General features: G+C 37.9%; 1 protein-coding gene across 1 annotated transcript in view; it reads right to left on the bottom strand.

Moving 5' to 3' along the window:
* ankfn1 (ankyrin repeat and fibronectin type III domain containing 1) overlaps nucleotides 1-27,388 on the bottom strand; it is a 198,624-nt gene that overhangs the window by 20,527 nt on the left and 150,709 nt on the right. The window contains exons 10-19 of the mRNA XM_041815146.1: nucleotides 22,520-22,714; nucleotides 17,659-17,772; nucleotides 15,906-16,003; nucleotides 13,152-13,242; nucleotides 8,331-8,438; nucleotides 5,720-5,819; nucleotides 4,526-4,658; nucleotides 1,429-1,545; nucleotides 1,115-1,330; nucleotides 769-935 (exon numbers count right to left, since the gene is read on the bottom strand). Coding sequence (XP_041671080.1) covers nucleotides 769-935; nucleotides 1,115-1,330; nucleotides 1,429-1,545; nucleotides 4,526-4,658; nucleotides 5,720-5,819; nucleotides 8,331-8,438; nucleotides 13,152-13,242; nucleotides 15,906-16,003; nucleotides 17,659-17,772; nucleotides 22,520-22,714 — 1,339 coding nt within the window. The remainder of the gene's footprint in view (nucleotides 1-768; nucleotides 936-1,114; nucleotides 1,331-1,428; nucleotides 1,546-4,525; nucleotides 4,659-5,719; nucleotides 5,820-8,330; nucleotides 8,439-13,151; nucleotides 13,243-15,905; nucleotides 16,004-17,658; nucleotides 17,773-22,519; nucleotides 22,715-27,388) is intronic.

Below are 27,388 nucleotides of genomic sequence, written 5' to 3'. Positions count from 1 at the left end.
TACCAGTTTATCACACATTTTTTTTTACATTTTAAACGCTTTTCACATTTTTCTGCCTAGTCTTGACACTTTTTGCTAATTTTAACACTTGTTTCACTCTAGTTGCCCTTTTTGTCACTTTTTACCATCTTTACCACCCATTTCTGCTACTCTTTTCCTTTCTTAACCCAAATTTACAGCCTTTTCCACTTTAAACCTGTTTAGCTGATGAATTTGTCCACTTTTTAAAGGTAAAATGAAGTCTGTAGGAGGAACTGAGGTGGAGTTTTAGGGCTTGTGTGTGTGTGACAGAATGTTGGGGCTCTCAGTGAGATCAGAGCTAACGTCTCCTGGAGAACAGCATAGCAACAACGGGCAGAGCTAACCTGATTGGTCCATCCTCTTCCTGTTTCCAATTGGTCCGTTCATCAATAAACAAAGGGCAGAGATATGTTGAGTTTCATAGAGACAGAAAAATATCAGAGTGGCAGAATCAACATTAGAGCTCAAACAGAGAAATCTAAGAAGAGTTTAGAGCACAGGGGCAGGTTTGGATGGAAAGACTGAAGAAAAATCAGAGCCCAGAATCAAAATGTTAAAATGCAACAATACTGACTCCATAGGGTTGGTTCCTCTGAATCAAACAGGATTAAGCACTGGTTCTGAACCGGGGATACTGCTATGAAGGTTTCCTGGGAATGTTCCCGTGGCTGAAAAGCCCCCCAAAAGTCAGATTTACCAGGTAAAAATGTGGTTCTTTTTAAAAAGAAGTACTCTTGTGCAGGGTACCTGGAGACGTTGGCATTGTCTCGTATGCGGGTGTGACACAGCATGTTGGGCGTCCTCTGAGACACCAGGACTCTGATCTGATCCACCGAGCTGCTGAGCTTCAGGTAACCCAGGTACAGACTGGGGGACAGGCGGATCCCGCTGCGCCGCTGATACGCCAGGATGTCCTGGAGGAAGAGGAGAAGAAGATGGAGCCATCAGAGAGGACGAGGACAAACGCTCGTCACTCAGACTAGATGTTACCAGTGTCAGCTCCTGTCACAGAGAACCTGACGTCTGTGTCTATGAGCAGAGGAGGGGAAAAGGCCGGACACTTCTAACGCCCACAGAGAAAACCTGGCCTCACCTGGATGGTGATGATGAGGATGTCCAGGGCGTACGGCTCCTCCGGTGTGGACAGGCTCTTCCTCTGACTCTGCAGTTTGGTCACCTGCATCCACTTCCCGCTGAAGAGCGAGTGCTGGCTCTCGGTGTCGCGGATCGTCACCAGCAGCACGTTCCCATGGCGGTCTTTGATTGGCTCGTAATGGACGCGGCCCAGGTTGTGAGTCCCGAGGAGACTCTGTGGGGCGGGTTTAAAAGAGGGTTACTTTTTCCAGCTCTACAGGGTGTGGGAGACATGTAATCGATTTGGTCAGTGTAAATGTTTTCACTGCTGACCTGCAGCTGCCCGGCGGCCGTGAGCATCTTGTATCGGGCCTGCAGGGTGGAGGACGACGACATGGACACGGACATGCTCTGCCTCAGCCACCGCACGTCCTCCCACATACACGACAGCTGCACACAGACACAGAGAGAGCTATTAAACTTAACGGCCTTGTAAAGGGAGCATTCGGGGGCGGCAGCGGTCTGATGTCTGCAGAGGAAAAAAAGAAAAATCACATCTCGGATTTTAAAACGCGTCAAACTCTTCACACCTTCATTCATCCAGAAAACAGCAGACTGGCCATGTGGAGACGGCTTCACAGCTCCGACGGACGTGTCAAAACTCACCTTCACATCCAAAACAGGAAAATAATCCGAACACGGAGCGTCTGAACTCCATCAACTCCATCAGGATGAGAGTCTCAGATAATCTGAACAGATTAAGAGGATGTTTTTCTTCTAAAAGGGATTTCTTTACAAACTGAGACTCAATCCTAGATGCCCCTTTACCCTTCCCACTAACGGCTTATATAGAGAGTACTCAGACCCCCTTCACTGTTTTCATCTACTATTTATTCACACTGCAGTTACTCTGCAAAAGCCTTTAAAAAGCCTTCAAAAAAGAAAAACCGTACCACTGTTCTTGTAGATTCTCACCATTTTAACTGCTCCCTTTCACCATTTTGAATCAATTTTCACTACTTCTGACCCATTTTTTCACATTTTAAATGCTTTTTTACCATTTCAACGCCATTTTTTGCCACCTTACTCTATTTTTTTCCACATTTAACCCATTCGTTTCCACTTTAAAGCAATATATGCCGCTTTGAACCAATTTGTTTCCACATGAAAACCAATTTTTGCCAATTAAAACTAATTGTTGCCATTTTTAACCCATTTTTTCAAACTTAAAACAATTTTTGCAACTTTTCACTTAGATTTTTTCCCATCTAAACCTATTGTGGTTTTTTGTAACCTATTTTTCCACCTTTTTTGCCCCTTTCAAACCATTTTTTTTCAATTTTAAACAAATTTTTGCTCCTTTCAACCCATTTTTTTCCACATTTAAATACATTTTTGCCTCTTTCAACCCGTTTTTTTTTTTCCAATTTTAAACAACTTTTTGCCCCTTTTTGCCAATTTTAATGATTTTCTGTAACCATAAAGATCAAATTTAAAAAAAGAAAAACCGCACCACTGTACTTGTAGCCGAAACTAAAACAGAAAAGTTAAACAAGCACCAAAAATAATCTGGATTTAATGTTTAATCTGGTTTTGAACAGATGAGGAAGCAAACAAAGTCTTTGCTGCCGTCCTCCAGTTTCCTGCACTCAAAGCGAGCTGCTTGCATCAGCGCCTTTTTCTTTTAAGTCTGTAAAAAATCTCTGTTATTTTATCACCCGAGACAAGGTTGGCCTTTTATAGGAAACAGAAAAGGATCAAGACGGAGCAGAAACATAAAAACCAGGAACAGAAAGAGACGTTTGAGGACACTGATGCTGCTGGAAATGTTGTTGAGGATGAAATAGAAGCTGAAAAGATCTGCAGAGTAAATAAAGGCTGAGAGTGTTGGTTCATACTGTAAAGAATTAATGCTATAATGAAAATAAAATCCTGCTGTAAGATTCGCTGAAATTACAAAAAAAGAAAAAAAAAAAAAAAAACACGACAATGCCTCTCACTGATGTCTCCTCCAGAGTACTTCTGTCCTTCTAACGAAAAGGAGTGCCTTCCTTGTTCTCTAAGTGTCATACTCAGCTCCTTCTCTGAGATCTTCAGCTTTAAATGCCAGTGGTTCTGAAGTGGGCAAAGATCAGGAACCACCACCTCCTCCTTAGGAGAGAACGTATAAAAATGTTCAAAAACACAAACCAGTCAAATAAAAATGTTGAAGTTTAGAGCATAAGTGGAAAAGTGTGATAAGAAGAAAAGAAAAATGCTTTAGAGCAGGGGTTTCAAAGTGTCAGACAGTGAGCCTCCCCCAGGAAGAAATGATTCATTTGGTGGACCCCCACCCACTAAAAGATAAAGACTGAAAAATAATTCAACAACCACAATTTCAAACATTTATGCCTAATCTTTAAATATTTTTAAAATTAATATATTTTTGATATTTTGGTGTGCAAATGTCCATAAACTTGCACCTTTCCGTCTTATTTAGTGGGAACTATACCTTTTAATTCGTACAGTTGTTGCAAGATTGCATAATAGCAGACCTGCACTGATCAGTGACCAAAACTACTTGCACGTCCTGTTAAAAATTCCCCTGGTTTGGTCACTAGACTTTTTGCTCAGTCTTAAGATGACCCCAAGGTTTCCACGGCCTTATGCTGTCATTAGCTTGTACATCTTTGCAAATTAAACACTGTGACTTGAGAATCATTGGGACCAACACAGGAACTTGAATAGTTGACTCTAAAGCATAGTTCCTATCGTAACTATAAGTCTATCCCTTTTGCTCCATGCACAGCAGAAATTAGCAAACCAAATCACCTTTTTTTCTGGTTTATGGTTCCGCGCCTCCCCTGAGGTTCTGTGGCGCCCCCCAGGGGAGGCCCGCCTCACACTTTGAAAACCACTGGGCATAGGTAAGGACATGAATGTAAACAGAGCCCTTCTGATGTTTTACCCTTGTGCTGGTTTTAAAAATTATTTGTCTGGCTGGAAAATAAATCTCCACTAAACCATAATTCTCTGTCAGACTGAATAAGATTGTCCTCCAGGATTTTCATTTACCCTCTACCTTTACAAGCCATCCAATCCAATCTGTTGAGTGTTTCAACGTCAAATTTGCTTGAAAACCCAGAGGAAGACGTCGGTCTTGGTGTGTACCAAAATCAGTGAGTTTACTTCCTTGGGCATATGTGTGGCATATTTGAGGCTCCACCATTTCTTTTAGTACTCAGCTGTATTTGGTCAAATCTTCACTAAATTAGTCATTTTGGTAGGTCGACCACTCCTGGGAAGGTTCAGCCCTGCTCCAAGTTTTCTCCACTTGTGGGTAATGGCTCTCACCATGGTTGGCAGGAGTCCTAAAGCCTTAGAAATGTCTTTGTAACCCTTCCAGACTGATAGAAGTCATTAGCAGCATCATGTCTGAGGTGTTTTGTACCTTAGTGAACCAGAGGAAGTCCTGCATGAGGGAGCTGCTGTACGAGTCGTCCACCTCCACGATGGGGATCTGATCCTCGGCCGTCACCAGAAGACTGTCTCTGTGGTAGAAGACGGCGGCCAGGTAGATCCCTCTGAATAAAAACACAACGTAGAGAGGAAGAGGAGGGGGATATGAGGAGACGAGTATCTATCTAACTCAGTGATAGTCAACATGAGGCCCTGGAGCCACATGTGGCTCTTTAATCATGTCTGAATTTGAAACATTATCCCATTTTTGACACTTCTTTTTGACTCTTTTATCCTGCTTTCTGAAATTTTTTGCCCCTTTTTTCACCTTTTTTTTCTTTTTTTACAGCTTTTCACCCATTTAAGCTGCCTTTTGCAGTTAAATTTTTTTTGCCACTTTTGAACAGTTTTTGCCACCTGTAACTCATGTTTTTGCCACTTCTTACCCTTTATTGCCACTTTCTGCCCTTTATTGCCACTATTCCCTCAGTGTTTGCCCCTTTTTGCCTATTGTTGCAACTTCTCACCCATTATTGCCACTTTCTGCCCTTTAGTGCCACTTTTTCTCCTAATTTTTGCCACTTTTCCCTCAGTGTTTGCCTCTTTTTGCCTAGTTTTTGCCACTTCTCACCCATTATTGCCACTTTTTCTCCCCAATTTCGCCACTTTTCCCTCAGGGTTTGCCCCCTTTTGCCTTTTTCTTGCCACTTCTCACCCATGATTGCCACTTTTCTTCCCATTTTGGCCACTTTTCCCTCAGTGTTTGCCCCCTTTCACCTTTTTTTGCTACTTCTCGCCCATTTAAGCTGCCTTTTTGCAATTAAATGCCATTTTTTGCCAATTTTCCCCACCCTTTTTCTGATTTTTACCCATTTTTCCCAACTTTTGACAGATTTTTGTCACTTTTGGACTTTATTTTGCCACCTTTAACTTATTTTTTGGTCACTTCCTACCCATTTTTGCCACATTTTGCCTTTTTCGCCATGTTTCTGCCAGTGTTTGCTGGTTTTTGACCACTTTTTCCACCTTGAACTTATTTTTAATTTCCACTTTTCACCACTTAGATTGTGGCTCTTGCTAATGTATTTTTCAACAGTTTGGCTCTTTGGTTGAGTAACACTGGTCTAACTCTTTTACCTTCCTAGAGAAAATTGTTGTGAAATGACGCTTCAGAAATGTCACAAACCTTTTCAGTGTTTTCACAAACTTGTTGGAGGAGTTGAAGAGATGTTTGAGACTCCTGGAGACCGACTGCTTCCTGCTCGGGTTCTGCAGCTTTGACGTGTCTGAGGAGAAGAAAGGAAAATTCAGCGGTCAGATTCTCTGCCATTCCTGTGCAGCTCTGTCCTTAAAGACGTCAGAGCGCTGCATGAACTTAAGTTTTTGTAAAGTGACAGGATGAAAGGGCGAAAACTTTCTATGTGCAGGTCTTAAATATGTCAGTAACCATCAGTGGTGATGGTAAACAGGCTGCTGTGTGTTTGTGAGGTCAGCAGGGTCGAGTCACTCTCCCATGTTGGGACTTTCTTATCTCTCTCGTTTGCTCACTCGTCCTCCGTCCCCGTGAGGACGGCGAGTGGCGATGCCAATCTTTAGACCGCAGCGCCCTTTAACTCCAGTTAATTAAGCGTCACATAATGAGCGTCCTGTAAACAGACGGCAGACGTCTGATCTGCTGCCGGCTCGGGGACGCGACCACGGCTACAAACAGACTTTAAGTTTAAAGACGTAGCAACTCTCTTCCTGATGAATAAGCGTGTGAGCACATTTTTAGTTTGTTTGTTTTGGATGTGTACGGATCGGCCAAAGTAGACATGAATTACAGGTTTGCATTTTCTTAACTATACAACCACAATTCCAAAAAAGCTGGGACACTCTGCAAAGATGAAACAGAGGTCAATGATTGCCAAATCTCATAAACCCAGAATTGATTCACAACAGAAAATAAACAACATATCAGATGTTGAAACTGAGATATTTTAACATTTCATGAAAAATATGAGCTCATTTTGAATTTGATGGCAGCAACACATCTCAAAAAAGTAGGGACGGGGCAACAAAAGCCAGTGGTGCTCATGAAAGTGGTACTAATTGGGTGGATTATCAACAGGTCAGCAACATGTCTGACAGACCTCCTGAAAATGTTTCTAGAAGTAGTGGTGTTCCTCAACATTAAACTGTGAAGACTTTTAGTACCCCTGCACGGGCTAAGGAACACTTCCAGCATCATCGTCTGTCACCAGAATTGGCTGAGCTGAACTACGAACCACAGATGACAGTTAACCCTCTGAACCCTGCTGGATCGCCAATGGGCACATGTGTGATTTACAGATCTCAGAGGAGAAAAGTTTGATCAGAAGCTTTCTTCTTTGCTGTTCTATAGACAGCTCCTGGCGTTTATACCCCTTCCAGAACATTTTTAATCCAAATGCAAAACGTTGTGTTTATTTAGAGCTCTGAAACTACAAATCCGTATTAATAGCAAACTCAAGACCGACCTTTTCAGCCTGGCTTTTAAGTCAAATGTACTTTATCATGTTAATTTTGTCCGTTTTTTAGGTTTTATCTAACTAAATCTTAATTTTATGATTGCCTTTTAGTAGTTTATCTTCTTAACATAACTTTACCAAGCTCTCTTTTTGTGTTTTTTACTTATTTTATACAGTTTTATTGAGCTATATTTTGTTTTTATTCTTATTTTAGTATCCTCTCATTGTGTTTTTATTTCATTTACCACCACTTTGTTTTAAGATTTTAGCCTAACCTCCAGTGTTTCCACATTCCAAATTTCAAGATAGCGTTTCCTCTGTAAATAGCAGAAGTGGGTAAAAATGTCAAAGCTCAGTAATAAAGTGTCAAAAATGAATTTATGAGTGATGGAAAAGTGCTAAAAATGAAATAAAATGGTTCACAGTGGCAAAAATGAAAGTGAAAATAGTACAAAGTGGTAAAAAAGTGGCAAAAATGGATTGTCAAAATGGTGAAAAGCGGTTAAGAAGTGGCAAAAATGAAAGTGAATGTAGTAAAAAGTGGTTAAAAGTGGCAAAAATGAAAGTGGATGTATTAAAAAGCGGTTAAAAAGTGGCAAAAATGAAAGTGAAAGTAGTGAAAAGCAGTTAAAAAGTGGCAAAAATGAAAGTGAATATAGTAAAAAGCCACATAAAAAGTGGCAAAAATGGAAAGTCAAAATAGTGAAAAGTGGTTATAAAGTGTCAAAAGTGAAAGTGAAAGTAGTAAAAAGCGGTTAAAAAGTGGCAAAAATGGAAGTCAAAATGGTTAAAAGGTGGCAAAAATGACAAACAAAATAGTAAAAAGCAGTTAAAAAGTGTCAAAAATGAAAATAGTGAAAAGCTGTTTAAAGTGGCAAAAATGGAAAGTAAAAATGGTGAAAAGCTGTTAAAAAGTGGCAACAAAATGGGATCAAAGTGGCAAAAAGTGGCAAAAATGGACAGCTCATGTACTGAAAAGGGGTTAACAGTGGCAAAATCAGCTTAAAGTGGCAAAGAAGGGTTTAAAGTGAAAACAAATGAGGCATGTGTAAACAGTGATGAAAAGGGGTTAAACAGAGGAATGAATAGATGATTTAAACATCAGAACCCATTCATAGTTTGACACACCAGTAGCCAGACAGCTAGCACTAATTCTACTGATCTAACACACATGCTCTGACATGGATGACCCATCCTCTGGATTTCTCAAGGACCCAGACGATGCTGTTGGCTGCCGGCCCTAACTGTACATGACCTGATATTAACACTGGGATAGGAGTTTATACCATGGTGTTTTCAGAGTCCTACCTCCACAGCAGTAGTGGGTATGTGTCGCTCTAACTTGCTGCAGCAGACGCTCCATGGCCTCAATGTGGCCCCGCCTCCTCGGCTCACGACCGTCACACTCCCTCCAATCTGATTGAAGACAACAGGAACAAAAGGTTAAAGATGACCCTCAGTAGGATACAGCTCAAGTGTCTGAAACGGTTTATCCAATGCTGCTCAGGATGTTTTATCAGACTTGTTCAACAGATGGAATGGGACAGTATGGAATGGTATGGTATGGTACAGTATGGTATGTGATGGTATAGTTTGGTATGGAATGTGATGGTATGGTACAGTATGGTATAGTATGGTATGGAACAGTATAAAATGGTATGGTATGGTATGGTACAGTATGGTATGGTACAGTATGGAATGTGATGGTATGGTTTGGTATGGAATGTGATGGTATGGTACAGTATGGTATAGTATGGTATGGAACAGTATAAAATGGTATGGTATGGTATGGTATGGTACAGTATGGTATGGTACAGTATGGAATGGTATGGTATGGTTTGGTATGGAATGTGATGGTATGGTACAGTATGGTATGGAACAGTATAAAATGGTATGGTATGGTATGGTATGGTATGGTACAGTATGGTATGGTACGGTATGGAATGTGATGGTACAGTATGGTATGGTACAGTACGGTATGGTACAGTATGGAATGGTATGGTATGGTACAGTATGGAACGGTATGGTACAGTATGGAATGGTATGGTATGGTACAGTATGGAACGGTATGGTACAGTATGGAATGGTATGGTATGGTACAGTATGGTATGTGATGGTATAGTTTGGTATGGAATGTGATGGTATGGTACAGTATGGTATAGTATGGTATGGAACAGTATAAAATGGTATGGTATGGTATGGTACAGTATGGTATGGTACAGTATGGTATGGTACAGTATGGAATGGTATGGTATGGTTTGGTATGGAATGTGATGGTATGGTACAGTATGGTATGGAACAGTATAAAATGGTATGGTATGGTATGGTATGGTATGGTATGGTACAGTATGGAATGGTATGGTATGGTATGGTATGGTACAGTATGGTATGGTACGGTATGGAATGTGATGGTACAGTATGGTATGGTACAGTACGGTATGGTACAGTATGGAATGTGATGGTATGGTACAGTATGGAACGGTATGGTACAGTATGGAATGGTATGGTATGGTACAGTATGGAACGGTATGGTACAGTATGGAATGGTATGGTATGGTACAGTATGGAACGGTATGGTACAGTATGGAATGTGATGGTATGGTACAGTATGGAATGGTCTGGTATGGTATGGTATGGTACAGTATGGAATGGTATGGTATGGTACAGTATGGAATGTGATGGTATGGTACAGTATGGAACGGTATGGTACAGTATGGAATGGTATGGTATGGTACAGTATGGAATGGTATGGAATGGTATGGTACAGTATGGAATGGTATGGAATGGTATGGTACAGTATGGAACGGTATGGTATGGTATGGTATGGTACAGTATAGTATGGTATGCTATGGTACAGTATGGAATGGTATGGTATGGTATGGTATGGTACAGTATGGAATGGAATGGAATGGTATGGTATGGTATGGTATGGTATGGTACAGTATGGAATGGTATGGTATGGTATTGCATGGTATGGTACAGTATGGTATGGTATGGTATGGTACAGTATGGAATGGTATGGTATGGTATGGTATGGTACAGTATGGTATGGTACAGTATGGAATGGTATGGTATGGTACAGTATGGAATGGTATGGTATGGTACAGTATGGAATGGTATGGTATGGTATGGTATGGAATGGTATGGTACAGTATGGAATGGAATGGAATGGTATGGTATGGTATGGTATGGAATGGTATGGTATGGTACAGTATGGAATGGAATGGAATGGTATGGTATGGTATGGTATGGTACGGTATGGAATGTGATGGTATGGTACAGTATGGAATGGTATGGTATGGTATGGTAAGTACAGTATGGAATGGTATGGAATGGTATGGTATGGTATGGTACAGTATGGAATGGTATGGTATGGTATGGTATGGTATGGTACAGTATGGTATGGTATGGTACAGTATGGAATGGTATGGTATGGTATGGTATGGTACAGTATGGAATGGTATGGTATGGTATGGTATGGTATGGTACAGTATGGAATGGTATGGTATGGTACAGTATGGTATGGTACAGTATGGAATGTGATGGTATGGTACAGGATGGTATGGTACAGTATGGAATGGTACAGTATGGAATGTGATGGTATGGTACAGTATGGAATGGTATGGTATGGTACAGTATGGAATGGTATGGTACAGTATGGAATGGAATGGAATGGAATGGTATGGTATGGTATGGTATGGTACAGTATGGAATGGTATGGTATGGTATAGTATGGAATGGTATGGTATGGTATGGTATGGTACAGTATGGAATGTGATGGTATGGTACAGGATGGTATGGTACAGTATGGAATGGTACAGTATGGAATGGTATGGTATGGTACAGTATGGAATGGTATGGTATGGTATGGTACAGTATGGAATAGTATGTTTTTTTTTTTGCTTTGTGCTTATAGCACTTTGAGATTTCTTGAAAGGAAAACGTGCATTATAAATCAAATGTATTATTATTATGAAGGCAATGGTTCCCATAGTGGGGGGTCAGGACCCACCGGGGGGTCGCGAGACACTGAGTGGGGGTAAAGAGATGCCTTCCAAGAAACAAAGAGCCTTTTTAAATGGTTTTAAATTGTGTATTTGCACATTTATGTAAAAATATGTGCATAAAATGTGTAAAAACTAAAAATAAACATGGGCATTTTAGATTTATGCTGAAACCACAGCAATGTTTCAAAAGTCCTCCACATGATGAACCATGAATGCTCATGACTGTGTTCAACTATGCCACAAATCAATCAGATAAGGGACAGTGGGGGTACTGGGTCATCACTTTGGTTGGACTAAGCTGAGATGCAGAGAGCCTTGCCTGTTTTGACTTGGCTGGAGTGAAAAAGTTCTCACATTAACACTGAAAAATCACAGATGACTTCTTCTCTCTGTTTTTTCCCTGACCTTCCCTCTAGCGCCACCGTGAGGCTGAGGGTGGTGTTTTTAGTGTATAATGTCCTCACTGTTACCAGATGGAATAATGGACTTCAAGTATTTCAGATTTGTATTCATGCTTCCCTCTGTTCAAACGCCCACACACACTCTGCTTCTGACATATGCTCAAATACACACTTTAACCCACTCACACCCAAATACACACTTTAACACACACCTCCTCACACACACACACACAGCTCAAGGTCTGGGTATTTGAATGAGCACAGAGAAAGGGAGTCGTGACGGTGGGATGAATCGGATGTTCTAACCCAAAGACCTCCCAGAGAACAGAGAACATGGGGCTGACCCACGCTGACCACAGGAAGCTCTTTCACACGCTGCTGTCTGATTTCCTGTTTCATCGCTGACCCCAGCACCAGAGAGGATCAGAGAAGGATGTTTTCTTCTCTGCTGTTACACAACTCCATGTGGAGGTCATGCATCATCCAATCAATCCCTCCCATTTCACTCCTCTCCCTTCTTCTTCAACAGCCCAGTTCAACTCATCTTAAAGGGAAATTACAACATTTAAAGAAGAATAGTTTGATTTCTAAAATCCATTCTATACATGATTATTCAGGCTGACCCTGCAGAGCTTACATGAGAGGGGGATGAGGCCGTTAATCTGGCTTTTTTGGTCAATAGAGTTTTTTATTTCAATATAAGGACCTATAACGGGTCAATATTCATCTCTGTAGACGTTTTGTACCCACTCGCGCTGCTGGTGACCAAAAATGTCCCATAGAAACCTATTAAAACCACAATTGTTGCTCCTCCAGACATTGCAGTAAAAACATGTATTTAATGATATATTTCATAATGATATTTTGAAATTTCATGCTTTTACTTGGTTTCCTGTAGAAACACCATTATAACAACTAATAAAATGTTCAAATTTAAGAAAATAATGTGTAAATCTCAGATTTGTTGCTCATCCCCTTTAAGGATATTACTTTTAAAGGTATATAAAATAATTCTTCTCTTTACATCACAACCATCCGGGTTTCTGCACTTAAACTGACATTTAAACAGTTTAATTTCCTTAAATTAATATCTATTTGATATTTATGATCAGGTATGAAAAAAGTGGAATTTTACAACTGGCATTAAACTGGCATTTAAACAGTAAAGTTCCTAAAAATTAATCAATATTTTATTATAGTTATGATCAAGTCTGATTAAAATTGATGCAAAAAAAGTGGAATGAAAAAGATGTATAGTATTTTTACTGTTTTTTATGTACTTCATTACATTTTCAAACTATTTAAAAAAAAACATTTTAAAAATAATATTCTATAAAAATCAAGTTGTGGCTCATCATTAACACATTGAAGGATGTAAAAATCCCCTTCAAGGAAATTCAATATGTATGTAGTGTATAAACATACAGTATCTTTACATAAATCGGGATTTTTTTCCCACTTAAACTGGCATTGAAAGTGTTAAAATCTTAAAATCAATATTTGATGTTAAGGATCAGGCCTGACCTTGACTAAAAATACATGAAATAAAATAGTTTCTTATTTAAATCTATAGTATTTTTTTTTTTGCTATTTTAAAGGTTTTTTAAAGAGTTTTCAAACCCAAACGGTAAAATCTCTCCGTTTAACTTCTGATACAGAAGTGTCCCAACTTTTTTGGAATTGAGGCTATAGTAAAGCCAAAGTGAGCATGAAGAACTTACTGGAAGGAGCAGCAGATGGAGGGAGGGAGGAGGCAGGAGGCCCCCAGCCTCTCATGTTGTACGCCGCCACTCTGACGTAGTAAAGACGACCCTGAAATGTAAAAACAGGAAGTAAGAATCCGTCTGTACGTCAGCTCTTCACTGACTCACAGATGTTTTCACCTGTAAATCATCCAGTCATTTCACCTGTGCAGTTTTTGCCCATTTTAGCCACTTCTTGTTGTTACATTTAACTCATTTTTGCTCCTTTTCACCATTTTTGTTGCCATTTTCACCCATTTAAGCTACCTGTTGCCATTAAATACCACTTGCTTCCTCTTTTTTTATCCATTTTTGCCACTTCTTTTAGCCACTACAGCCTATTTTTATGTCACCTATAATTCATTTTTTGCCACTTCTCACCAATTTTTTGCTACTTTCTGACCCCTTATCCACTTTTTGTCCCCATTCTCGCCCCTTTTCACCCATTTTTGTTGCTTTTTGACCATTTTTGCCACCTTTAACTAATTGTTATTGTACTTCAAGTTGTTTTTGCTTCACCACTTAGATTGTGGCTCTTGCAAAGGTATTTTTCAACAATTTGGCTTAGGGTTAAGTAACACTGCTGCAAACAATAACTCCACCATCTTTAGCACAATCTCACACACTTTCAGCCCTTAGACTCAAGAGGCTGCTCTGTCAATAAGACTGTGTTCAATTTTTTTTTCTATTCTAAGCTATTTCCATGCTTTTTCAGCCATTATATGCCATTTTAAGCTAATTTTATGCTATTTTTGTGCTGTTTTCAGCTATTTTAAAGCTACTTTCAGTTAACATGAGGCTGTTTTCAGCTTTTTTAGGCTATTTTCAGCTTTTTTAGGCTAATTTCAGCTATTGTATCATTTTTAGCTATTGAATGCCATTTTTAGCTACTTTAATGCCATTTTATGCTATTTTCAGCAGTTCTTCCACAGTTCAGCTCTCAACATCCCCACACATTTTCAGCTGAAATTGCAATTTTGATCTAGTTATTTATTCTAGGGTTGTAGTCAACCAAAGAAAAACTTGGTCGACCAAAATCGCACCCAGGCACCAATTAATCGATTGGTCGTTCAGGTAAAAAAATTTCAGTCATTATAAAAAGTTACCTCGTTGGGGACTAATTCAATCCATCCAGGCTCCTCACTGCACCTGCTTGGTACTCTAAATGATCCTAAAATGAACGTAACAAGCCTTTGGAAGCATTAATACATCTTTTCAGCTCATCGCGTCTTACTATATAATATAATTAACTGAGAGACGATCAGCGTGCACCTGCCTTTGATCTCCGTGATCCCGGCGCGTTAACTCTTTAAACTCACACAGCCTACAAAATAACCTCAGATCATCGTTTTTCATTCGTTTGTAACTGCAACTATTAACAGGGTCACTTGATCCAGCCCGCACTGTGTCATTCACGAGCATAAAGCAGACAGCATGCAGCGTTTATATACGGAGGTGAAAGGAAAAAAATTCGCTCGTCAGGACTTAATGACCAGCAGACATCGCCTTTTATCACCTCTCCTTTCTGTGTGACTGTAAGAGAAGCTAACGCTAACGTGAACACTTTAAGGACATTATAAAACGACATTATACTATGTAGCCTATTTGCCGACATGTAAATTAAACTGACCGCGGGATTTGATACAGTGAGGGAGGGCAGAGCAGAGAGACTCAGCAGCGCCACTTCAATACAAACAGCCTGCAACTCTGTGACGAGTTGATGTGTTGTTTCTGTAAAATATCAGAAAATATCCCACTCTGGTAGCTTTGTGTGCTTCTCTACCTGTAATTCCAGGAGCTGCATTGCTCCTGTTCTCAGCAGCACGTCTCTCTCTCAGCTGCTCACATGCTTTTGCCCCCACACCAGCGTCTTTTGGGGGGGGGATTCGCCGACCAGGGTGATCTTGGTCGACCTAAAGCTCTCCAATCAATTAATCGACCAATCAAATTGAGGCTGTCAGTCCTAATTTATTCATTAATTTATTTAATGTTTATTTGTACAGGGACAAGTATGAAGCAAGTCAACCGTTGCCACATACTACAGCATTTGTAGCCTGAGCTAATTTGCAATGCCCGTCCCTAGCTGGGCTTTTAAAAAGCATTAAAATCAAGGTTAAGTTTACATTGTTATACTGGAGGAAATCTGCAGACCTCATACTGGTGGGCCGGGTGTAACTGCACCACAGGCCAGATTTGGTCCTCGAACCTTGAGTTTGACACCCCTGATTTACATCATCTGCAGAGTGCAGGGTCTGTGAGGATGCAGACATGGAAGCCTGTTGTTTCTGGATGTTTTTGTTGTATTTTGGCCTCTTTGTGACTGATGTGTTCATTTAAACAACAGTTCCAGTCGGATGGCACAGCTTGGGTTCAGTTTTTGCTCCTGTTTTTGTCCTTATGTTTACCATCTCTTGTATTTCTCTGCAGACATTTGTCGTCTCTTAGGTTGTTGTTGTTTCCAGTCACTTTGTTGTTTTGTTTGCTCATATTTTAGATTAAATTCCCCCTTCAGCCGCCCGCTGCAGGTCTGTTTTCAGTGTGTTGATAAGAAATCAAACAGAGACGTAGAAACACTGCGGGGGTTTTGTTCCTCAGCTCTTCCTTCAGCCTTTCAGGACAAAAGCTGATTGTTGTTTCTCTAAAAGCTGCAGAGGAAAGTACACAGTGTTTTTCTTTTTTTTCTGCGTCTGTGTGATGAGAGGACACTGAGCGGAGGAGGGATGCTGCTGTTACCGTGGTGAGGCCGCTGATGATGCACTTCAGGCTCTGCAGATTATCCAACACCGTCTCTCCGGCGAGCAGAGAGAAATCCTTTAGGCAGCTCCACTCCACTGAAACACACAGACAGACAGAGGTTAAGTAGCTGACAGTAAACGCTGATTTTTAGTTTCATTAAAAAATCGATGGTTCCTCCTGGGACCAGAGAATCATCGTTAACCTTCTGAGCTCATGACCTGGGGCTGTCTCCGACCATGTCTCTTAATTCTGCTTCTCTGGGTTAGAAAACAGCGCACCGTTCTGTCCTTGTATCGCACCGTTTGTTTCCCTATCAGCTATGACTTCAAATCAGATAAAACAGGCCGTATGAACACATCTCAAAGCTTTAACAGCTGCATAAAAGGAGGTTTTATCATAAACAATAGCTGACGTATTCAAAGAAAGAGGATCGTGACAGCTTCAGCAGCAGCAGGAGACATGTTCAAGGTTCTTCTTTATAGAGGTTGCACAAAAGAATCACACGGTTGTAGGCTCCGCCTTTAAAGATGTTAAAATACGATGAAAGCGAACCAAACCCAGCAGAATTTAAATGAGACTGCTTTTCCCAGAGGAAAACATAAGGGTGATGGGGCCACTCTGACCCCGTTTAGACGATGCATTAACATCATCTCTGTTTGTTTAGGGCGCTCAGACACAGAGTGGAGATCCTTAATGCTCTAGCATGGCTTTATTAACAGGTGCATCTCAACAGTTTACAACAGGGGTGTCAAACTCTAGGCTCAGGGGCCAAATCCGGCCCAGTTATACCCGGCACACCAGATCAAATGATATCTTTATTATATTTGGCCCACCAGTATGAGGTCTGCAGATTTCCTCTAGTATAAAAATGTAAACTTAACCTGGATGATTTATAAAAAATCTGAAAAAGTAAAGAGTGAAAATAATTTGATAAAAGTCAGGAACTTGGGGAAGAAATTTATGTTTTCTCTATATTTTCAATTTTGTGTCTCACAGTTATGACTAAAAGTTATGATTTTGACTTTTGTTTTCATATTTTAACCTTTACATCTCATAACTTTGACTTTTTTACCTCATATTTTTACCTTTAAGATTAATCATTTTAAATTTTAAATCCGATTGAGAAATTTTAGAAATAATGGTTTTGCATTTTACCTCACATATGGACCTTTTTCAACTCCTAACTTTAACTTTTATCTCATTTTCTTACCTTAAAAACTAATTTTTATCTCAGTTTTTTTTTTTACCTTTTAAAACCATGATTTTGAATTATACCTCAGTTTTTTTACATTTGAAACTCATGATTTTGATGTTTACCTCATATACAGACTGTTAAAAATCATGAATTTGAATTTTATCTCATTTTTTGACTTTTAAAATTAATGGTTTCAGCATTCTATCTCATATTTTGCCTTTTAAAAACATTTTGACTTTAAATATCATGTTTTTAACTTTTAAACTTCTAAGTTCGTCTTCTTATCTCAGATTTTGAGTTTTTAACTTACCATGTTCACCTTTTAATCGCAAAATCATTTACCATCAGTGCAAAGTTTTAACGCCCATAATTAATTTCTGGTGAAAACAAGGTTGACATTTTATGGTTAAATATTGACCCTGGTAGGCTCTCAGGTTAGACCCAAGTTCAGAATCCGGCCCCCGCTGCGATTGAATTTTACACCCCTGGTTTAGAGTATCATGGGGAAAGGTTTCCTCTTGTACTGTGCTATGTTCGTGTATTTTGTGTTTTTACCTCTGTATTTGGTCACCACTGTGGAGTTGAGACACTGTGGCTCCTGAAATGTGACTGTCAGCGTCGTGCTACTGCTCACGCTCAGACGAACCATAGACGGGGCCTCCGGGGCACCTATGCAGGGGCACAGAGAGGAAAAAAACACAGCTGGATAAAATGAATTTTACAGGTATCTATGGCTAAGAGAACACTATAAGAAGGAAATCAAAAAGGAAGTGACTGGTGTGATCATGCTAGTACAACTACATAAGGGAACTAAGAACTATTCACTCATCGCTCATCTTAAACCATTATCAACTCAGGATATCAAAGAAAAATAAGAATCAGAATCCAATATAAACATTTCAGATGATGGCTGAGGACATGTGGAAAACACCAAACATCCTCCAATTTGCTGACATGGAGAGAGCTCTCTTGGAAGAATTCAATTCTTTTTTCATCACTCTCAAGTCAAAGTCAAAGTCAAGTCAGTTTATGAGGATGATTGAAGAGAAGAAGGCAGGGACATAGAGCAAAAACAGGATGATGAAGAAGAAACCAGGGACAGAAAGTGAGATAAAGATGATGGAGGAGAAGAAAGCAGGGACAGAGGTGAGGCAAAGATGATGGAGGAGAAGAAAGCATGGATAGAGAGCAAAAACAGGATGATGAAGAAGAAAGCAGGTATAGAGAGCAAGATGAAGATGATGGAGGAGAAGAAAGCAGGGATATAGAGTGAGATAAAGGTGATGGAGGAGAAGAAAGCAGGGATAGAGAGTGAGATAAAGGTGATGGAGGAGACGAAAGCAGGGATAGAGAGCGAGATGAAGATGATGGAGGAGAAGAAGGCAGGGATAGAGAGTGAGATAAAGGTGATGGAGGAGAAGAAAGCAGGTATAGAGAGTGAGATAAAGGTGATGGAGGAGACGAAAGCAGGGATAGAGAGTGAGATAAAGGTGATGGAGGAGTAGAAAGCAGGGATAGAGAGCGAGACAAAGATGATGGAGGAGAAGAAAGCAGGGACAGAATGCGAGACAAAGATGATGGAGGAGAAGAAAGCAGAGATAGAGAGCGAGATAAAGATGATGGAGGAGAAATAAGCAGGGATAAAGAGCGAGACGATGATGGAGGAGAAGAAAGCAGGGACAGAATGCGAGACAAAGATGATGGAGGAGAAGAAAGCAGAGATAGAGAGCGAGATAAAGATGATGGAGGAGAAATAAGCAGGGATAGAGAGCGAGACAAAGATGATGGAGGAGAAGAAAGCAGGGATAGAGAGCGAGATAAAGATGATGGAGGAGAAGAAAGCAGGGATAGAGAGCAAAAACAGGATGATGAAGAAGAAAGCAGGGATAGAGAGCGAGACAAAGATGATGGAGGAGAAGAAAGCAGGGATAGAGAGCGAGACAAAGATGATGGAGGAGAAGAAAGCAGGGATAGAGAGCAAGACGATGATGGAGGAGAAGAAAGCAGGGATAGAGAGCGAGACACAGGTGATGGAGGAGAAGAAAGCAGGGATAGAGAGCGAGACACAGGTGATGGAGGAGAAGAAAGCAGGGATAGATAGCGAGATGAAGATGATGGAGGAGAAGAAAGCAGGGATAGAGAGCGAGACAAAGATGATGGAGGAGAAGAATGCAGGGATAGAGAGCGAGATAAAGATGATGGAGGAGAAGAATGCAGGGATAGAGAGCGAGATGAAGATGATGGAGGAGAAGAAAGCAGGGATAGAGAGCGAGACAAAGATGATGGAGGAGAAGAAAGCAGGGACAGAATGCGAGACAAAGATGATGGAGGAGAAGAAAGCAGAGATAGAGAGCGAGATAAAGATGATGGAGGAGAAATAAGCAGGGATAAAGAGCGAGACGATGATGGAGGAGAAGAAAGCAGGGACAGAATGCGAGACAAAGATGATGGAGGAGAAGAAAGCAGAGATAGAGAGCGAGATAAAGATGATGGAGGAGAAATAAGCAGGGATAGAGAGCGAGACAAAGATGATGGAGGAGAAGAAAGCAGGGATAGAGAGCGAGATAAAGATGATGGAGGAGAAGAAAGCAGGGATAGAGAGCAAAAACAGGATGATGAAGAAGAAAGCAGGGATAGAGAGCGAGACAAAGATGATGGAGGAGAAGAAAGCAGGGATAGAGAGCGAGACAAAGATGATGGAGGAGAAGAAAGCAGGGATAGAGAGCAAGACGATGATGGAGGAGAAGAAAGCAGGGATAGAGAGTGAGACACAGGTGATGGAGGAGAAGAAAGCAGGGATAGAGAGCGAGACACAGGTGATGGAGGAGAAGAAAGCAGGGATAGATAGCGAGATGAAGATGATGGAGGAGAAGAAAGCAGGGATAGAGAGCGAGACAAAGATGATGGAGGAGAAGAATGCAGGGATAGAGAGCGAGATAAAGATGATGGAGGAGAAGAATGCAGGGATAGAGAGCGAGATGAAGATGATGGAGGAGAAGAAAGCAGGGATAGAGAGCAAGATAAAGATGATGGAGGAGAAGACAGCACATACTTGAATGGAAAATGTTTTTGCGTCTTCTTCCTGTGCTTGTCTTGGTTCAGTTTTGTTCATCTGAGTGTCTGTTTGTAGTCCGTCTGCCTCGTCTTCCTACTGCTGTTATTTAAGTTGATTTCTCTGCCATCTTTGACTTAACTCCTTATGGAGACATTCTGGCACTGTGTAGCTATTCTGTCTGGGTTTGACTGATTATGTCTGGTTTTAAGGAACCCCTCTGGGTCAGCATGCTCCTGATCAATAGTGTTTAAGTTTAACCTGATTAAAGTCTGTATCGAACACATCAGCGTGCTGATTGATCATTGAGAGACAATGCTGCTCAGTTCTTTCGAAGCTGAACGGCTCTACTCAAAGTTACCACTGTTAAGGAGATTTCTAGATAATTAGTGATAAAACATGTTAAAACTTTAAGCTCATTTATATGCATACAGATCTTTCTACTCCTCTACAGAGAGAATTAAGAACAATAAAGAGCTAAAAATTGCCATTATAAAGAGCTCTGCTTTAATGAGATCTGACAGTGAAGTAGCAGGTGTGATCAGGTGTGGTAATGTGATAAAATAACAGACAGCAGGAAGCTCACAGCAGAGCGTCCTAATGAGAGAAATTACCAGCTCATATCATGTTAATTCAATACACAGGATTAAAATCAGAGATGTCATGATAGCAGAATATTAAACCCGGACATGATTCTAGTTCAGTTCAAAGAACACGTGAACCACAAAATGAATCGAACATCACGACTACAGCCAAAACAAAAACAGTCAAAATTACAAAACTGTCCCACACAGTCTGAATCCATCGTTATATATTTATATAAATTATGTAAGTTTAACTATTTTTGACAAAAAGTCTCTACATTTAGATAGATGTTCAGAAAGATGACATTTTAAAAATTTACAGCTGAAAGAAGTTTTGAAAACTTCTGAAGAAAAATAGTCAAAACTTTTATCTGAAACTTTTGGAGTTTGAGCCCAAATTTTTCAGAAAGTTTGGCCAAAAATAATCAAAATTTGGTCATCATTTAAGAAAAGTTTATATCTGAGAGTTATAACAAAAATCTAAAGATAAACTGTAAAAAACTTTAAGAAACCTTTGTCATAATTTTTACATTTCTCATTGGAAACATGAGACTTTGGTGAAATATAAAAATGTTGTTGCAGGTTTACAAAAAATCTGCAAGAAAATCTATAAAGGTTTTTGTTTTTTTAAATAGTAGGGTTTTAAGGGTTTAGATGAAACTTTTGGAAAAATTGTTTTTTTTTTAACCAAACAATTCTTCAAAGAAAAACATTTAGAAACTTAACAAATAAAATTATGCTAAGGCCAAAATCTCAAAATTTTTTAAAAATTATAAAATTTTAGTAAAACATTTCAAAGCTCTGGTAGAATTTTTTTTTAAAGAAATTTTAAATAAGTTCTAATATCGTACTTCATAAACCTCTAGGATGTTTTCAGTCATCATTGAGGTTCTGCCAATTTTTGCCCATGAAGAAAACTCAGAATTTTGTAAAAATGTTTAAAACCTTGACCTGAAATCAAATGAATAAAAATCAGTCACCTTCTCACAGAAACTTTGTCCTCATTTTCAGAAACTTTTGGCAAAAATATCCAAAGCAACTTAAAAATCAAATCAAAATTAAAAAACAAACAAAAAATCTGCTCAAACTTTGTTCCTAAGCTTCTTTAACAACAAGAAAATGCTGTTAAATTCACAAAAAATGAAGTAAAAAAGTTTTACATTTTCTTAAAAAAAACTCTTAAAAATTTGGGAAAAAAATATCTAGACTTTAGTACAAAGTTTTCAAAAAAAATTTTTAATTTAATTCTGAAACGAGTACATTTTTAACTAGGTCATTTCTGAAAAAAACATTTGGTGGAAAAATCTAGACAGTCTAGAATATTTGTGCTAAAGTTTCCAACAACATATTTAGCATATCTAATTTTTTCAGTAAGAGTTGAGGTTCTGTCATCCTCTCCACAAAAAAATATTAAATTTTGTCAAAAACTTTCACCCTAACATTTAAAACTTGATCAAAATCTTGAAATCAGTCACTGATCTTACAGAAACTTTGTCCAAACTTTTGCCATAATATATTCTATAAAATTTTTAATCACATCTTTAAGAAAATGACATTAAAATCTCTCTTTTGTCAGAACGTTTTCAGTCATTCTTTAATATTTTCAAAAGATTTTAATCAAAAACTTTGTTCAGAAATAACTGAAACTTCTTTTAGATTTTTATAAAATCTTGTTGAAATGATTCTCAACTGTTGCTAAATTTCTGTAACCTTACTATAAGCTGAGCCCTTCTCATTCATATCCACACAGGCAGAGAATAAAGAATGAATGAACACTGACGTGCGTGCTGGAAGCCCGTCCTCATGCGTTTGTAAAGTTTGCTCCTCCACTCCCACGCCCGCAGCTGCTTGTCCTTTTGACACGCCTCTAGAGAAAGACCATCTCTCTGTGCCTGGGCCGCCAGGTCGGCTGCCCGCCGCTCTGCCTCCAACACCAGAGAGCTGAGGTGGGCCTCCCGACTCTCTACGCTCACAACTACAGACACAAAACAGACATAGATTAAGAAAAGAGGTTCATTACAGTACGTCAGCAAAAACAAAAAAACCCCTGTTTCAGATAAATATCAGTCTATATCAGCTTTTAAATATCAGTCTATATCAGCTGTAAATATCAGTCTATATCAGCTGTAAATATCAGTCTATATCAGCTTTTAAATATCAGTCTATATCAGCTGTAAATATCAGTCTACATCAGCTGTAAATATCAGTCTATATCAGCTGTAAATATCAGTCTATATCAGCTTTTAAATATCAGTCTATATCAGCTGTAAATATCAGTTTATATCAGCTGTAAATATCAGTCTATATCAGCTGTAAATATCAGTCTATATCAGCTGTAAATATCAGTCTATATCAGCTGTAAATATCAGTCTATATCAGCTGTAAATATCAGTCTATATCAGCTGTAAATATCAGTCTATATCAGCTGTAAATATCAGTCTATATCAGCTGTAAATATCAGTCTATATCAGCTGTAAATATCAGTCTCTATCAGCTGTAAATATCAGTCTATATCAGCTGTAAATATCAGTCTATATCAGCTGTAAATATCAGTCTATATCAGCGATTAATATCAGTCTATATCAGCTGTAAATATCAGTCTATATCAGCTTTTAAATATCAGTCTATATCAGCTGTAAATATCAGTCTATATCTGCTGTAAATATCAGTCTATATCAGCTGTAAATATCAGTCAATATCAGCTGTAAATATCAGTCTATTTCAGCTGTAAATATCAGTCTATATTACCTGTAAATATCAGTCTATATCAGCTGTAAATATCAGTCTATATCAGCTATCAATATCAGTCTATTTCAGCTGTAAATATCAGTCTATATCAGCTGTAAATATCAGTGTATATCAGCCATTAATATCAGTCTATATCAGCTTTTAAATATCAGTCTATATCAGCTGTAAATATCAGTCTATATCAGCTGTAAATATCAGTCTATATCAGCTGTAAATAGTCTATTTCAGCTGTAAATATCAGTCTATATTGGCTGTAAATATCAGTCTATATCAGCGATTAATATCAGTCTATATCAGCTGTAAATATCAGTCTATATCAGCTGTAAATATCAGTCTCTATCAGCTGTAAATATCAGTCTATATCAGCTGTAAATATCAGTCAATATCAGCTGTAAATATCAGTCTATATCAGCTGTAAATATCAGTCAATATCAGCTGTAAATATCAGTCTATATCAGCTGTAAATATCAGTCTATATCAACTGTAAATATCAGTCTATATCAACTGTAAATATCAGTCTATATCAGCTGTAAATATCAGTCTATATCAGCTGTAAATATCAGTCAATATCAGCTGTAAATATCAGTCTATTTCAGCTGTAAATATCAGTCTATATTACCTGTAAATATCAGTCTATATCAGCTGTAAATATCAGTCTATATCAGCTGTAAATATCAGTCTATATCAGCTGTAAATATCAGTCTATATCAGCGATTAATATCAGTCAATTTCAGCTGTAAATATCAGTCTATATCAGCTGTAAATATCAGTCTATATCTGCTGTAAATAGCAGTCTATATCAGCTGTAAATATCAGTCTATATCAGCGATTAATATCAGTCAATTTCAGCTGTAAATATCAGTCTATATCAGCTGTAAATATCAGTCTATATCAGCTGTAAATATCAGTCTCTATCAGCTGTAAATATAACTGTCTATATCAGCTGTAAATATCAGTCTATATCAGCGATTAATATCAGTCTATATCAGCTGTAAATATAAGTCTATATCAACTGTAAATATCAGTCTATATCAGCTGTAAATATCAGTCAATATCAGCTGTAAATATCAGTCTATTTCAGCTGTAAATATCAGTCTATATTAGCTGTAAATATCAGTCTATATCAGCTGTAAATATCAGTCTATATCAGCTGTAAATATCAGTCAATTTCAGCTGTAAATATCAGTCTATATTACCTGAAAATATCAGTCTATATCTGCTGTAAATATCAGTCTATATCAGCTATCAATATCAGTCTATTTCAGCTGTAAATATCAGTCTATATTACCTGTAAATATCAGTCTATATCAGCTGTAAATATCAGTCTATCAGCTATCAATATCAGTCTATTTCAGCTGTAAATATCAGTCTATATTACCTGTAAATATCAGTCTATATCAGCTGTAAATATCAGTCTATATCAGCGATTAATATCAGTCTATATCAGCTGTAAATATCAGTTTATATCAGCTATCAATATCAGTCTATTTCAGTTGTAAATATCAGTCTATATCAGCTGTAAATATCAGTATATATCAGCGATTGATATCAGTCTATATCAGCTGAAAATATAAGTCTATATCAGCTGTAAATATCAGTATATATCAGCTATCAATATCAGTCTATATCAGCTGTAAATATAAGTCTATATCAGCTGTAAATATCAGTCTATATCAGCTGTAAATATCAGTCTATATCAGCTATAAATATCAGTCTATTTCAGCTGTAAATATCAGTCTATATTACCTGTAAATATCAGTCTATATCAGCTGTAAATATCAGTCTATATCAGCTATCAATATCAGTCTATTTCAGCTGTAAATATCAGTCTATATTATCTGTAAATATCAGTCTATATCAGCTGTAAATATCAGTCTATAACAGCTGTAAATATCAGTCTCTATCAGCTGTAAATATCAGTCTATATTACCTTTAATTATCAGTCTATATCACTTATAAATATCAGTCTATATCAGCTGTAAATATCAGTCTATATCAGCTATCAATATCAGTCTATTTCAGCTGTAAATATCAGTCTATATTACCTGTAAATATCAGTCTATATCAGCTGTAAATATCAGTCTATATCAGCTGTAAAAATCAGTCTATATCTGCTGTAAATATCAGTCTATATCAGCTGTAAACATCAGTTTATATCAGCTGTAAATATCAGCCTATATCAGCTGTAAATATCAGTCTATATCAGCTGTAAATATCAGTCAATATCAGCTGTAAATATCAGTCTATATCAGCTGTAAATATCAGTCTATATCAGCTGTAAATATCAGTTTATATCAGCTGTAAATATCAGTCTATTTCAGCTGTAAATATCAATCAATAATACCTGTAATTATCAGTCTATATCAGGTATAAATATCAGTCTATATCAGCTGTAAATATCAGTCTATATCAGCTATCAATATCAGTCTATTTCAGCTGTAAATATCAGTCTATATTACCTGTAAATATCAGTCTATATCAGCTGTAAATATCAGTCTATATCAGCGATTAATATCAGTCAATTTCAGCTGTAAATATCAGTGTATATCAGCTGTAAATATCAGTCTCTATCAGCTGTAAATATCAGTCTATATCAGCTGTAAATATCAGTCTATATCAGCGATTAATATCAGTCAATTTCAGCTGTAAATATCAGTCTATATCAGCTGTAAATATCAGTCTATATCAGCTGTAAATATCAGTCTATATCAGCTGTAAATATCAGTCTATATCAGCTGTAAATATCAGTCTATATCAGCGATTAATATCAGTCTATATCAGCTGTAAATATCAGTCTATATCAACTGTAAATATCAGTCTATATCAGCTGTAAATATCAGTCAATATCAGCTGTAAATATCAGTCTATTTCAGCTGTAAATATCAGTCTATATTAGCTGTAAATATCAGTCTATATCAGCTGTAAATATCAGTCTATATCAGCTATCAATATCAGTCTATTTCAGCTGTAAATATCAGTCTATATCAGCTGTAAATATCAGTGTATATCAGCCATTAATATCAGTCTATATCAGCTTTTAAATATCAGTCTATATCAGCTGTAAATATCAGTCTATATCAGCTGTAAATATCAGTCTATATCAGCTGTAAATATCAGTCTATATCAGCTGTAAATATCAGTCTATATCAGCGATTAATATCAGTCAACTTCAGCTGTAAATATCAGTCTATATCAGCTGTAAATATCAGTCTATATCAGCTGTAAATATCAGTCTATATCAGCTGTAAATATCAGTCTATATCAGCTGTAAATATCAGTCTATATCAGCTGTAAATATCAGTCTATATCAGCTGTAAATATCAGTCTATATCAGCTGTAAATATCAGTCTCTATCAGCTGTAAATATCAGTCTATATCAACTGTAAATATCAGTCTATATCAGCTGTAAATATCAGTCTCTATCAGCTGTAAATATCAGTCTATATCAACTGTAAATATCAGTCTATATCAGCTGTAAATATCAGTCAATATCAGCTGTAAATATCAGTCTATATCAGCTGTAAATATCAGTCTATATCAGCTGTAAATATCAGTCTATATTAGCTGTAAATATCAGTCTATATCAGCTGTAAATATCAGTCTATATCAGCTGTAAATATCAGTCTATATCAGCTGTAAATATCAGTCTATATCAGCTGTAAATATCAGTCTATATCACCTGTAAATATCACTCTATATCAGCTTAAAATATCAGTCTATATCAGCTATAAATATCAGTCTATTTCAGCTGTAAATATCAGTCTATATTACCTGTAAATATCAGTCTATATCAGCTGTAAATATCAGTCTATATCAGCTATCAATATCAGTCTATTTCAGCTGTAAATATCAGTCTATATCAGCTGTAAATATCAGTCTATATCAGCCTATCAATATCAGT

This window comes from Cheilinus undulatus, linkage group 20, assembly GCF_018320785.1.
Source record: "Cheilinus undulatus linkage group 20, ASM1832078v1, whole genome shotgun sequence".
Classification (NCBI taxonomy): Eukaryota; Metazoa; Chordata; class Actinopteri; order Labriformes; family Labridae; genus Cheilinus; species Cheilinus undulatus.
Note: the sequence above shows the minus strand (reverse complement) of the source record. Positions and strands in the feature narration are given on the sequence as shown.